At 32.8% G+C, this 15289-nt stretch overlaps 1 protein-coding gene across 7 annotated transcripts; it reads left to right on the forward strand.

Moving 5' to 3' along the window:
* Positions 1-6092: 6092 nt before the first annotated feature.
* Positions 6093-14243, forward strand: LOC109704100 (UDP-D-apiose/UDP-D-xylose synthase 2-like). 7 transcript variants are annotated; one of them, XM_020224831.1, is made up of 5 exons: positions 6123-6580; positions 6675-6769; positions 7055-7147; positions 7240-7347; positions 13740-13828. In XM_020224831.1, the coding sequence occupies exons 2-5, from the start codon at positions 6758-6760 to the stop codon at positions 13782-13784; spliced, it is 258 nt and encodes an 85-aa protein (XP_020080420.1). In that variant the 5' UTR covers positions 6123-6580; positions 6675-6757; the 3' UTR covers positions 13785-13828. The 7 variants fall into 7 exon arrangements, with proteins under 7 accessions (XP_020080418.1, XP_020080419.1, XP_020080417.1 ...); XM_020224829.1 differs by lacking the exon at positions 7055-7147 and having other exon boundaries at positions 6093-6580; positions 13701-13828; XM_020224830.1 differs by lacking the exon at positions 7055-7147 and having other exon boundaries at positions 6096-6580.
* Positions 14244-15289: the final 1046 nt, after the last annotated feature.

Here is a 15289-nt window from a genome sequence, read left to right on the forward strand (position 1 = left end):
TTACTATCGTTCTATCTCTCTCAAAAAAAAAAAAAAAAAAAAGAAAAAATGGAAAAAAAAAAAAAGAAAAACATTATATCTTTTCTATTAAGTATCACACATATTATTTTGAGAACAGATAACTTCATATGGAATATGCATCATGTCAATTGCATTAATCAGAAAATGTAATTAACATTAACCGGGATGTGTAAAAAAAAGGGAAAAAAATTTGTTTATATACTATTGCATAAGAAGGCAATATTTTGTGCCGTGTTCATTTTTCCTATTACCATCTACACATTTTTATTTTTGCAAAACCAAAAATTAAATAAAAAAATAAAAATAAAAATTTCTGTTAAACTGACATGTGGGACCAGCATATGATGGGTGATACACTGTACACTTCTTTGTAATGTATGGGGTAAAAGGGTAATAACGGTGGATTACATAGGGTCGAAAACCCAAACTTTCCCTTTTTGGTAAAAAACGAAACACACCAAAAACAGACTTTACCAAATAAGGAAAGTAGGCCGGGCTTTTCACACACAGTGGCGGCCCATAATCTGCAGCCCGAAATCCTAAAGCCCCGAAAGGTCCTAAAAGCCCGAAGCCTGAAAGGCCTTTAAAAGGCCCCAAGGCCCCAAGCCCCCAAGGACTTACACCAAATAAAACTCAAAAAAGTAAGCCCCTGATGGCCCTAAAGTCCGCAAAGCCCGAAAGGACTTTAACAGGCCCCAAGCTTGAGCTAGGGCTGTGTAAAGTCCACATAATTGGGTGTGACTTGGGCTTAGTCTTGGGCTTCTTCCTCGGCCCCATATGTAACTTACGTGAGCCTATATGCATCAATTTAGATTTGGGTTAAATATGGATTGGGCCTATTTGGAGCTTGGTTAGGCCCATATGACTGATATCTGATTTTGAGTCGGCCTTGTATTTAAATTTTCATCTTCTTTGGGCCCATATAAAGGTTTCATAAACATGAGAAAAGAGAGTACAAAACATACAATCATACAGAGAAACATTTAAAAAATTAAAACATTGAAATACAAAAATGTTATCATTGGGTTTAGCATTTAAACACAATAATACAGGAAACATTGGCGGAAGAAAAAACACATAAGAGAGTACAAAACTAGCCATGCTAAAGAGTTAAAGAAAATAACTAAATAACAAAAGAAACCAAAATTGAATTAAAAACACAAAGAAAATTATAAAGGAAAATACCTCGAATATTTAGTTTTGTTCTACAAAATGTTACCCAAAAAAAAATTGCAAGAATGGAAAGTTTAATCAAAAGAATAAAATTTTTTCAAACATGATGATCTCTGCACACATGTGAATTAAAAGGAAGCAGTAATTGTGGATAACAAAATATGAACAACAGCGACCTTAAATCATGACGATTAAATTGAAACAAAAAATAAAGAAAATAAATTCAAAATCGTTAAAAATAGAATAACAAAACTAGCCAGGATAACTAAACCCCTAAAACCCTAAACCCTAAACCATATACGCACGTTGATAAAAAGAAAAAGAAGATAAATTAAAAAAAAAAAAAAAACAGCGGGTGTTCTCCATATATTTTATTTTTGACTACGACAAATAAAAAGGAATAATTTTGTGTGATTTCTCCAAATTTATCTATTTTTCATTGCTCAAATGAAAAAGCCCCTTAACCAAAGAATAACTTATCAACAAAAAAAAAAAAGAAAAAAAAGAAGGCAACACAGCATATATATGCTCCATCAAGTGAATTTTTTTTTATTTTGTTTTTCTTTCCATTGTGGTATGTAACTAGACCGCAATTAACCTAGACAAAAAAAGCTAACCAGTACTGGGCGTACTGATCCATATAAAATCGGCCTATAAGCCCAAATAACTTAAGCCAGGTCGCATGGTCTGTGTGGCGCCGTTCCGGGCCCATTTCATACTTGTATATCATAGTATTGGATAGTATCCTGAATAATAGTGTAATACACTCCCTCAACATTGATCCTTTTAAAAAAGAAGTGCAAGATGGGGTCTTCCACGAAAATAAAAATTAAATGTCTTATTTAAAAAATGTCAAACTTGGTGGGTTACAGAGAAAAAAAAAGTTTGTCCTATCTACATCATTGATCGAGAGCTTGTTTATAAGATGACAGAACGTTATCAAATGTCCACACTTAACAAGTACACTCATTAATAACTAATCAAGCTCCCCGATCGCCGACCATTCAGCCAAATCCATAAAATCAAACCTAACCCTAAAACCTAAACTCTAAACCCAACATTCCTGGCCTAAGGATCTTTTATTACGGATACTCAAAGAATTTTAAGGTCAAAAACTCTTATGCTTTACATTCAATTGTTTTATTCTAAAGTTAAAAAAAAAAATTTGAGGCGAAGCGAGGTTATTTCTACCGTTTTGCTCTCAAAAAAAAAAAGAAAAAATTGAAAAAAAATATATTATGTCTTTTTTAATAAGTATCACACATATTTTTTTTATATCAGATAATTTCAAATAGAATATGCATCACATCAATTTAATCATGAAATGAAATTAAAGTTAACCGAAAAGTATAAAAACAAAAAAGGAAAAAAGATTGTTTATATACTATTGCATACGAAGGTAATATTTTGTGCCGTTTTCATTTTGCTTATATTACCAACAACACTTTACGTATACAAAATCCAAAAAGTAAATAAATAAATAAAAATAAAAATTTCTGTTAAACCCACATGTGGGACCCACATATGAGGGGTGATACACTGTACACTTCGTTGTAATATATGCGGTAAACCGCAGGGTAATAACGGTGGATTACACACGGTCCAAAACCCAAACTTTCTTTTTTTGGTAAAAAAACGAAACACACCAAAAACAGACTTTACCAAATAAGGAAAGAGGTCCGGGCTTTCACCACATCGCGCCCGGCACTAAAAAACGCATGGCGGGTCTGTACAATTGGCCCAATTAAAACAAATAAATGCCTGGATATCAACACGAACTCTGCCGGCCCTATGCAATATGTAATCCGTACGATGGGCCCCAATCGAACTATAAACTTGTCTCAACGTTGCAAGCAAACTATCATACATTCAGAATCAACGTAAAGCCCTGATAACAACCGTACTCTGTGCCCACTAAAATATCTAAACGTGTCAGTACGATGGCCCGATGCAACTTGTAATGGCTCTCAGTTGCAGCAGATATAATATATATATAAATATATATATATATATATGATAATATAATATATTAAATATAACATGCATGCATTTACGGTAGATGTTGACAATCACGTTAAATTGTAATTTTTTAATGTCATTTATTGCTCTTATTTTATTTGTACCAAACTGAGCACAATAAAAAAATTGAGATGATGAATATTTAGTTGGAGATGATTACTCACCCATTTAAGTTGTCTCTACCTACTCGGGAGCTCGCCATCGTAAAGATTAAAGATATTCCCAACAACAGAGGATATATTTTGATTCACCCCCAACCACTTTAATTAAAGTTTCACTTACGGGATCGTCGTTTCCCCAAGCTTATATCTAATTCTTTTAAAATTGAAATACCTAATTTTTAAATAAATACCTGAAATTTAAAATTTTTAATTTACTATATAAATTTTCAGCACTTTCTAATATCTGCACTCCTAGTTAATAAAATGCACAAAGAAATGTTATTAAATTACATCAAAAAAGTTATTTAGATCAAATTTAAATACACTAAACCCTAAGCCTCCGTTTGGTTCGGGGTTAAGAAAAAAGTAGCTATTCCAGGGATAGGGTTAAGTTCAGGGTTAAAGTGGGGTTAAAGTTTTTTTGTGTTTGGTTGGAGGTTGGAGTTAGTATAGGATAGTGAAAAAAAATGTTTGGTTGGAGTAGGTGGGATAAGAAGATAATGATTGATAAAGAAGAAAAAGGTGAGGGGTCGGGACGCGTGCGGGATTAAAGTTGGTAGGGGGAGTAGGGTTAATGATTGATAAAGAAGAAAAAGGTGAGGGCTCGGGATGCGTGCGGGGTTAAAGTTGGGAGGGGGAGTGGGGTTAGTAAACCCCACTAACCCGGGTTAGTAAAGAGTGGTGTTTGGGTATAAATTGGGGGTTAAGGGGTTATTCCACCCCTTAACCCCCAACCAAACGGTAGCTAAAACCTTAAAACCCTAAACCCTAAACCCTAAACCCTAAAACCCTAAACCCCTAAACCCTAAACCCTAAAGCCCTAAGCCCTAAACCCTAAACTCTAAAAATTTAATTCACCAAATCACTCAATTCAAAAAAATATAAAAGTCTGATAAAAATTGAAAGGGCCCATTTGAAAATGACCTACTCGTGAGGGGTCTTTGTTTATTTCAACTTTTTCTTTTCCATGTAGAAATTTTAAATAACCAGAAAACAATAAAAGGCAAAAAAGTGCACAGAGCCTAGAGACAGATGCTCGCGGACGGCCCACGCATGATCAATTTCTAGGGGGCACTGTGGAAAACAAAATGTGCCTCAACCCATTTGGTCCGATTCTCGGGGACCATTTAATAACATCAGACCGCTGCAAGCCCAGCTCTCACTAGTGTCCGTAAATTTTGACACAGTAGGCCTCAACTGTCTTGGCCCAAATGGCCTGCGTTAGATTTAGGTAGGCCGCGTCTAAAGCCTGAGCCTTCATTCGTAAACCGACTTTTTTGTTTTGACGCCCTTTAAAATTTTTAACTTTTTATTTAAAACTTACTGATTAGGCTAAATTCAATATCTACGACTATTGGCTATTAGCTAATATTGCAATTTGCGAAAAAATAATTATAATTATTAAATTTGATAAAATTATTGATAAATTTTATAACATTCTCAATTTAATCTTCTAAAGTTACTCAAGTGGAAACAAATTCGAAAGTTAAATATCTGACGATTATGAAAATAAAATTTGAGAATGTGCTATTTGGCAGCAAATTAATGCATTAATTATTGGCTCAAGCTTTCAAATTTCTATATTATGCCATTAACCTCACTTCAAAGTACCCAAACAATTAATCTATGCTCTTTATTACTAGCCTACATAGAAAAATTACACACAACAATACATTAATATTGTATATAAAATTTCATAAAAAATAAAAAAATTGATATCTTTCAAAAAAAAATTTTTGAGAAAATTTCAATTTATATTTATATCATTATATCTAGAGAGTAAATATAAATCTTACATTCTTTTTCTTTTTTACTAGAAAAAAATAAAATTTTTTACAAAAATAGATAGTTGATTGACTCCTGAACTATGGTGACATCTCTTTCTTATAGAAAAAGAATTATTAAAATTTATTTATTTTGGTTTGAAGAAATATTGACGTTTATTCACTCGCTCTTTTTGTTCTTGGCTTTTCCCTACCTTGGCAATGCATTTTAGATTCAAGGAACTATTTCTTTTCTCTTTTTTTTTTTTTTAGAGATAGGTAGCATGCTACCCGCTTCGTTTATTTCATTTAGAAATAAACTTAGCAAGAAATGCGAATTCGTACCTCATTGTCTTTTGCAAGTAAAGCCAAATTGTCCTACATTATGCAAGCCTATATGCGTGGATCAAATACGAATGAATATGGTAGATATGTTCAAATCCAATATGAAATCGGACAATGTCCAAAGGGACATAATAGTATGGTTATAGTATTTCATATTACATGCTAGTAGAATTATTTCCTGCACTTGTTGTGTGGAGTATGGTATTTTTCTGTTTCCTTATCTTATTACATATTGTTATGACTAATTGTCATTATTATACTCGATAAATATAATTTAATCTTGATCCTACTTTGGCTTTTTCAGCTTTATTTTTAAGCTACGGCTAGATTATGATTGTTGTAAGGCACGCTTGCACTGATTAATTAGTATTGAACAAAGTTTTATTTTTATTATCGAAAAACTACGCTTTAAGACCATACGAATGTGATGAATTAAAATTTTTTTTTAAAGTGAATTTTGTAAGAATATTAAATTTATTTAGTTATGCTTTGAGTCAACCTATTTTCTTGCCCCTTGTGCTATAAATTATTTAATTTAGATTATTTAAATGTTAATTATCATACACCCATAAAAAAAAGTTGTTTTACTTCAACGGTGCTTAATTCTGTGGATACCCTTTCGAGTTTTCAAACAGAGGCCCAAATTTCGTGCTTGGGAATTTCTTATTTGACAAATGGCCCAAAGGCCTCTCGCGCAATCTCGGCCGACTCCTCCCCACTCCACCGCATAACGCGACTCCTCAATTGCGCCGACCTCCGTTCGACTTATCGAGTGCAAAGGAGATGGAGATAGATTGGCCACCGATGGACGGAGGCCCCTCCTGCGGCCACGCAACGGCGGTCCCGACTACGGCGAGGATGGTTTGTGAGGTTGCCCATGGAGCACTTTGGGAAGACGGTCAGGGCGAACCAGTCCTCTCCGGCGTGGGAGGACGCTGTCACCCACCTCACCTCCCGCCTCTAGGTGCTCGCCGTCGACGTCTAAGAAAGATCAAGAATCTCCTCGGGCCCCCGCCGGAGCACGGCAGGATTCAGTTCCATCGACTCAACATCAAGAACGACGCCCGACTCGAGGGCCTTATCAAGATGTCGGATCTGGTGAGCTCCTCGCCTTCCCTCTCTCTCATTTGCTTCCCGGCCAGCAGGTCACCCCGTGGTCCCTTTTCTTTCCTCTTTCTCCGGATGTCTACAGCGACAAGATCAAGCATCTCCTCGAGCCCCAGCCGGAGCACGGCCGGATCCAGTTCCACCGACTCAACATCAAGAACGACTACCATGTTGGATCTGGTAAGCTCCTCGCCTTCCTTCCTCCTCCTCTCTCTCTCTCTCTCTCTCTCTCTCTCCCCCCCGGCGCCGGGTTGCCGACGAGTCCCTCCCCTTCAGCTACCATCGGCCCCACTTTCTGCAGATCCACTTCTCCCCCTTTCTCCGGATTCATTCTTATTTGCTTCCTCGCCTGTTTCTTCCTTCCTGTGGTCTTTCTGGTTTCTTTTGCCTTCTATTTTCTATTTAGGGTTTAGCAGAAGGGAGTTATCTGTTTTCATTCCTAACCTCTCTTGTTTTATAATACAGATGATCAACCCAACAATCATCTGTATCCCTGCCTATTATAATACCCGCCCACTGGGTACCATATACAGCAATTTCATGGATGCCCTTCCGGTGGTTAGTTTTGCGTCTATACAGACCCGATCCAGATCTCTGCCTACTGTCTCCCTAGTTTCCCACTGACTTTGTGCTGTGGCATCACAATGCAGGTTAAGTATTGCTCTGAAAACAACAAGCGGCTTATTCATTTCTCCACTTGCGAGGTGTATGGGAATGCTATTGGGAGCTTTCCCCCAAAGGATCACTCTCTGCTACAGGTGATATTGCCCTCTTTATTTTTTGTTCGTTATTGTTTCTCAAACTTTTGTGTTATGCTCTTATCTGTATATACTGAAGAAAATATGAAAAAAAGGGTCAAAAAGTCAAGTTGATTAGTGTTCATCCCCTTTTTCTCGCGATAACTAAAGAAAAGTTGAAATTTGCAAGAACAGTTGCACATTTGTAATGTTGTAGAGTATTTATGTGATTCTGCAATATTGTATGTTTGGTGTTTGAATATGTATTTAAGCTGGTCCTTGATCCTAGTGCTAGCTGGTAACATAGTTTAAAGCAGGTCATCAGTTTAAAGTAGATCATAGCTTTCTCTTGGATAGAGATCGTGTCACTTTCGCTAGGTTTATTTGATTAGTTATGTGGTACTATCAACTATGTACTTACTGTTGGTGAGAAAATTTTCCCTCTAAATGAAGCTGTGGATTTTTTGTTCATAAACTGAATAGGTGGAATAGTAAATCTGATCAATAACAAAATGTTTCTAACAAAATTATTATATATTTCACACTAGGAAGAATATCCGAAAGTTGATTAGGCCAATTCCTTTTCTAACTTCTAGAGGAGCCTAGTGCATATGTTCAAGAATTTGATTGACAATATGTTAATTATGTTATCATCCAAAAGCATGGTCATGAGTTATAAGACAATTGAGATAATAAAAAATTGCTTTCAATGGATATTTTCGCCTAACTATTGAGGACTTCAATCAATTGAATTTGAGGATGAAATTTACTTTGGGATTCATAGGTTACCTACAATGTGATAACATGTACATTATGTTGATAATCGATTTTCTTTTCAAGTAAACTATAGGATTATTTGATTGACCCAAACATGTGTGTCTGACCATACATTGAATCAAGTGATAGTGTCATAAACTCATAATATTCCATGCAAATTTGTGTTGAGAATATTTGTATGATATTAGGTTTTATAAGGCGAAACTTATCCATGAATTCTACTTTAATCGATGTTTAGGAAAACCTTTGGTATGTTGAATTAATGCATGAGGATTAGTATTTCTATTCACTGAATTTTGAATTTAATTTCCTAATAGTTGTATGTGTGAAATTTAATATTCAAAATGGGTATTACACAAATGAATTTAGGCAGTGTTTGGTTAAGGGATAAAGTGGGAATAGACCACTTAATCCCTCTAATTCATCCAAACACTTTTTGAGAGAATGTGTTTATTTAATTCCCCTCTTAACGGGTTATTTGAATAACCCGTTAAGAGAGGGGAATTGTTGTTCCACCCTTTTGGTGGAATAATAATTTCACCTCTTTATGCCTCTACTAATTTAATAATAAAATATTATTAATTAATATATTATATATTATTTTATTAATTAATTAGCTAAATTAATAATTAACTAATTTAATAATAAAATATTAGCTAAAATAATAATTATTTATTAGTGTTTTTATGTAATAACTAATATCTATATTGATTAATAAATTAATATTTTGACCAATATAACTAAATAAATAAATAAATAAGTAATTTACTAATATATTAATTTTTTTGCTTAATTCGTTAACTTATCAAATTATTTATAGTTAGATAATTTATTAATTAACAGTACTCATGGATAATTGATTAATGATTAATTAATCTCCTAATTAATTTATAAATTAACATTTATGATTATCTAATAATATTCATGATAAATTAGTTAAATAATTTATTAAATATCATTTACTTAATATTTTGATGTTAATTAATTATATACAATATTATTATTTAACTACTATAATTACTTTTATTCCTATTATTCCTATCTAACTACCGAAACACTATTTTTCTTATTCTAAAAAATAACCCACTTTTCATCCAAACGTAAAATTGATTTTATTCCTGTTTATCCCCGAAGTTGTACCTCTCCCAGAAATAACCAAAAAAAAAATATTTTCGAACCAAACGATACCTTAAAGTATAGAAAAGGGATAAGATCTAATATACCCTCTAAAACTTGAAAAACATCTAATATGTCCTTGGTTGACCAAAAAGCCCTTATTGATTTCCACAAATCCCTTCAAATATCCCCAAATCCCTAGGCCATGTTTGGCTCAAGGGATAAAGGGAGAATAAGGGATTTATTCTTTTGTTGTAGTTTGGATCTTTTGTTGTTGTTTGGAGCAGAAACTTTAATTTGGAGCTTTTGTTTCCTCTACAAAGGGAAATTTCTGAGATTTTAACAGAAAAGAAGTTAATGTATAGTTTCTAGGATATGTGGAGTCTAAAAATATATGGAAATTGATACTAAACGCTTTAACTTGTCAAGTATGGATTAGAACTTGTTCTCAGGGTGTTAGTAGTGCGTTGATCAGTTTTCTTATCTTTTTAATCGTTGTATTTCTTGTTTTTTATTTTAGATTTGGTTTCCTTTTATATATTATTATCTTTGTTACAAAGCACGATAAATTTATTTTAGTTGTTATTTTTGACTAAATACACTACGTATTGAGTAATTTGTACTTGTTTCTTGTTTTTATATACTTTCATTATTCTTGTAGTAGTCTCTAGGTACTTAGACTATCTTGGTTGTGTGTTATTGAAGATAGTTAATGAAAATTATCTATATGACGTAAACTTAGTTTATACACTTTTTAATTAGGGATTGCGTATTTAGGGGGTGAGATTATGAAAAATAAAATGTTATATATGTAAAAAGATGTGGAAAGAGTTACATCCGAAAGGAAGTGTGAAAACTACCACCACATGTAGGAAAGAGCTACCACCCCGGTCGTCCGGTAAGTGTGTGAAGCTACCACATGTTTTTGATGCATCTAAAGTAAAAAAAAATCTGGTGATATAAGGTCGGATACATGGAAAAAAATATTATATGTATAAAAAGACGTGGAAAGAGTTACATCCCAAAGGGAGTGTGAAAACTACCACCACATGGAGGAAAGAGCTACCACCCCGGCCGTCCGGTAAGTGTGTGAAGCTACCACATGTTTTTGATGCATCTTAAAAAAAAATGATATATGGTGATAAGGTTGGATATGAATAAAAGATGCTCAAAGAGCCACCCCTGGTACTTAAATTATGCAATCTTCTAATTTCAGAGTTTATTGATTAAATTTATGTCATATAGCGATCTTCATTATCTAACTTCATGATCCATTACATCTTGATAGTTTTTGTACCTATGGATTGCTTTTTGATGATGTGAGTATGATAAATGTAGGTTTTAAGTATTCTTATAAATTCAATTTTGACGCTTGATTTATTTGGATTAAAATTTATAATTTTTATGAAATTGGAATGATTTTGAAGCATCTTTTGTGAATATACGGTGTTTAGTAATCCCTTCAAATACCCATCTATACCCCAAATTCCATTAGTAATCCCTAGGATTTTGGGGGTATTTGAAGGGATTTGTGAAAATCAACTAGGGCATTTTGGTCAACCAGGGGTATATTAGATATTTTTGAAGTTTTAGAGGGTATATTAGATAATATCCCTTTTCTCTACTTTAAATTCATTCGTGTTAAACCCATTTCAAATATTAAATTTCACACATACACCTACTTGGAAATTATATTCAAAATTCCATGAATAGAAATACTAATCCTAACCGGAGAAGCTATTAGGCAATTTTGTGGAAAAAGCTAGTCCTTATGACTTCTGAGGATATGCGAACAATAAAAATGTCGATTGGGATACACTTTATAGGTGAAATGTCAATACTGCCAATCATAGAAAGATTGTTATTGTTAGTCTTTTTTTTGTGGATGCTTCATACGAAGTTAGTTTGAGTTGTACACTGCAAGGTTGGGTGCTCCTTTGCTGATTTTGATGCAGGTGAACAAGTTTTTCAGATTTGCAGTTGTGGATGGAGTGTCGTTTGTGTGAAAGGAATAGATAATTGTAGTGTTGATTGAGGACAGCTAGTATTGAACAAATCACGCCGTATAATGGGCTCAAGATTCTGTGATCTAAGTATTCATGCTGTAAATGTACTAAACATGTTGGATTTGTTTTTTTTTTTTTTTTTGGCTAAACTATCGAGGCCCTTTATTTGTGAGGAGTGAACATTATACTTGCACATTTTGGCATTAGTTATAATGACCATATCAGATCTTTTCTGAAAAACTGATTTAGAGTTTGGATTGTTGGACTAGAAGTCTAGAATAATAGGAACAGCTGCATGTCATAATTTTAAAAATATAGATGTTTTAGCTAATTAACTAGCATTAAATCACTAACTAAATTATTGATTAAGACATTGTGTAAAGCTCTAATTAATGAAGAAACAGAATAAATAAGTTAATATGTTAATTAGTTAATTATAAATCAGTTTGATAATTAGTTAATTTAATTAGTTAACTTGTTGAGCATTAATTAGTTTAATTTTAATGTTAATTGGTGGATAAGCACGTTGAATAGTTAAATATTAGATTAATTGGCCAAGAGTACTAAGTTAATTGCTCAGTTGGTGAATCAAATAGGTAATACTTTAGTAAATTAACAAGTAATTTGTTAGATAATTTGTATATAAAGTCAATATATAACGGTTCAGTTAATAACAATTTATAATTATTTAGAAGGAAATTAGTAGTACTAGCGGGAGAGCAAGAGTGGATAATAGGAATTGGAATGCTAATTTGAATGGGGATTGAATACCCCTCAAAATTAAGTTGAATATTCATTTTGGCATGTTTTGACGTGAATTTGAGTTTTTAATCCAACCATAATGTTTGGATATGAATTGTAATTTAAATTTGAATTCAAATTCAAATTCAAATTTTAACTCCAAATTGTGTATCCAAATTTCAATTCAAATTTTAAATAAATTATCAGTTGGATTGTGCATATAAATCTCAATTAAAATTTTTCACCTTTAGTCAAAATTTTATATCACTTTCAGTTTGTTTTCTAAATTTAATTTTCCTTAGGAATTTCATCTTGAATGTAATTTGAATTGCATATTCAATTCTTCGTTTTGAGTTACAGATTATGAATTCAAATTTTAAATCAAATCTTATCGTAAAGTTATGGATTTAAATTTGTCTTGGAGTTTTAAATTCAACCCGTCATTAAATTTTAATTCGAAGTACAAATTTGTGTTCAGAGGAATTTAGATGTTTTGAATTGTCTATTTTGTTTTCCAAATTCAGTTTGCCATCCTAGACGTAAATTTTTTGTTAGTTTGATGAGTATATCGGCCAATTATTTACCGAATCTTGTATTGCTCCGTTTATTTTGGCTTACCATCCTAGACATCTCTTTTTTAGTTAGTTTGATGACTGTATATGCTGGTTTTTCATTGAATCTAGTTATACTGTCCTTCAGTATGCCATCCTAGACATTATTTTCAATTAATAGTGAGTTAGCTTAATGAAAATATGCTCTTCTTATTTGTTATATGCTGTCTCGCTATTTTTTTTTTCTCAACTTAGTTTTCTATAGCAAACCTCTAATTGTGAGTCAGATATACATGCTAATTATGTGGTAATCATACTTTTGTACTCTGTTATTTCAGTTTGCTCGCCGAAACTTCTAACTAACAGTTAGTTTCGTGAGTACATATGCTGGTTAATTCCCATAATTTATCTCATTATATCTTTCTTGTAGGATTAGTTACTAATAACAAATCATATTTCATCTTTTGGCTCTATATGTTTCTTCGCATTTGCATGGGGACTAGATAAATTAAATTCACAGGATATGGGGTGCTTGATGGATTTGGTGTGCCATTCTTCTATATAGGACAGTATGCTGACCAGTTGAATTCTTTTTGTTACATGACAAGTCTAAGAATCTTTGTAGTTAATGCTTTTGAGCTTGGCCATATTTCTTATTTGATTATAAATAGGGCACAAGTTCCAATGATCATTTTCTTATGTAGATTTTTTTTTTCTAATGAGTTTGATTTTATCTTTTTATCTTTTGGTAAAAACATAGTCACTTATTGTAGGCATATTTATTTTGTTGCTTAGATTTATTTTTTCTAATGAGTTTGATTTTATCTTTTTATCTTTTGGCAAAAACATAGCCACTTATTGTAGGCATATTTATGTTCTTATATCCCAGACTCTCTCATGTGGAAAACATGCTTATCTTTTGTTGAATTGTTGTTGTTTTCTTTTTTCAGAGAAACTGTTCTTTATCTTTATTCTCATTCCAGTCTAAATGAATTCATCCTATTTTCACTCTTTCAAACTGATCTTTGTCTTTCTTCTCTTCACCCATAGTAAATTTCTGATTTCAACAATGCTATTAAAAATCAAACATTGCCAGTTTAATTCATTTTCATTATTATTTTTAACCTGTCCTGAATATTTGATTATGTTGAATGCATTTAAGAGAACTGTTTTGCATGTGCAGGGAAACATACAGCTAATATTTTCTATTATTTGTTGGTAGTTGAGACTATTTCTATGCATTCGCTATGGGAAAGCTCGCAGGTGATCAATAAAGTTTGGGTTGATGCTTAAGTTTGACTGGGCTTGAAATCATGTTGCAAGTTTTGTTTGCAATACTATGGGTTCATCTTCAAGGTATATACTCTATAACTCCTAGAATTTTGTAATGTATGATTTTTATAGTGAAAATATCTCTAACTATGATGGATTGGAGATGAATTAGTTGCTTCCCTTATTGTAGAGTAAGGTGATCGCGTCAGTGTATTTAGTTTTGTAGATCTCCAAAATGTTTATAGGGAAACAAAATGACAGATGGATTGGTACGGTGAAGTTTGTTTAATCAAAAGGGTTAGCTAACCATGACACATCTGCGATCACCATTACATGAAGATTGTGAACATTGCAATATGGGTTCGGTTCTTAGAGTTCTATGTTAGAAAACAATAAAACATTCAGGTGATGTTGTCTTGTGTTTGGCACGACTAAAGTGTTTGGCATGTTTTCTTTTATTCGTGATAATTTTTTGAAAGACAATAGATTCTGCAATTAATTAATTTACGACTCTTTTATAAGATGCTAATATTATCTAACTACTATCATTTTTAGGAACTATAGCAAAATTATGTTAGACGAGAGTCACGAGATTGTTGAAGGATAATGTTCTAATGGTCTGTTTGTTCATCTTTTTTGCATATACTAATATCTATTAAGGGCATTGCAGTTATTATTAACCTATGGTTGATTAAAATGATTGGCCATTTTTATATTTGCTTATGCAATATCATTTACCTCCATTTTTTTTTGTTTGGCGGAGAGTAACCCCAATTATATGTTCTATTGTCAAAATTCACCAATGAATGGAATACTAGTCTTGAGGACGACTTGAGATTTTCTTTTTCATTGTCAAAGTATGCGAGTTATTTGGACTGTAGCAAGTGGCAGTGCATGAGGTGGTTGGTAACTTGAACATTGAGGTGACAGCAAGTGAAAATCAAAATATCTCACTTGCAGTCTTGAAAAATGACATTCGCTGTGTTTGAGGCGTTAGTTAACTTGCTGAATTAACTAAAAATGCCTGTCTTGGAGATAATTTGTAGCTTGATTCCTAATTTTGATTACTATATCTATATGTTACTCGAGAAGCTAGAGGTAGGGTTTCTTATATGAAGCCTCTAATGTTTTTGTCCTTTGATCATGTCGGCTCTGCTTATTTGATATGAGTTTTGAGTCCCTAAAGTTAATTTTACTTGTGTCTGTTGAAATTGTGAAACTGGTTTGTGGATGTATCTGTTAGCATGTTCTTTTCTTTAGGTTTACTCGCTCTATTAATCTATTCCAATTCTCTTAGATTTAAACTTTCAGTACGTTTAATGAATATATGCATTATAATGAGCTGAATCATATCATGTTGTCCACTCAGTTCATTTTGCTAGTATGATGGGATGCATGGCACAACTTCTGTCTGCATTCGCCATATGTGCGCGAGATACTCTGTGGCCGTTTTAAGAATGTTAGTATCATATTAGATATAAATTAGATTTCAAATAATTA

This window comes from Ananas comosus, unplaced genomic scaffold, assembly GCF_001540865.1.
Source record: "Ananas comosus cultivar F153 unplaced genomic scaffold, ASM154086v1, whole genome shotgun sequence".
Classification (NCBI taxonomy): domain Eukaryota; kingdom Viridiplantae; phylum Streptophyta; class Magnoliopsida; order Poales; family Bromeliaceae; genus Ananas; species Ananas comosus.

What these genes read in the sequence shown, in the direction of transcription:
- LOC109704100 (XM_020224825.1), top strand. Translation starts at nt 6,266, where the DNA reads ATGGAGATAGATTGGCCACCGATGGACGGAGGCCCCTCCTGCGGCCAC. An exon ending in TCATGGATGCCCTTCCGGTG is followed by an intron (nt 7,148 to 7,239) that starts GTTAGTTTTGCG and finishes ATCACAATGCAG; the next exon opens with GTTAAGTATTGCTCTGAAAA. An exon ending in AGGATCACTCTCTGCTACAG is followed by an intron (nt 7,348 to 13,739) that starts GTGATATTGCCC and finishes ATTTGTTGGTAG; the next exon opens with TTGAGACTATTTCTATGCAT.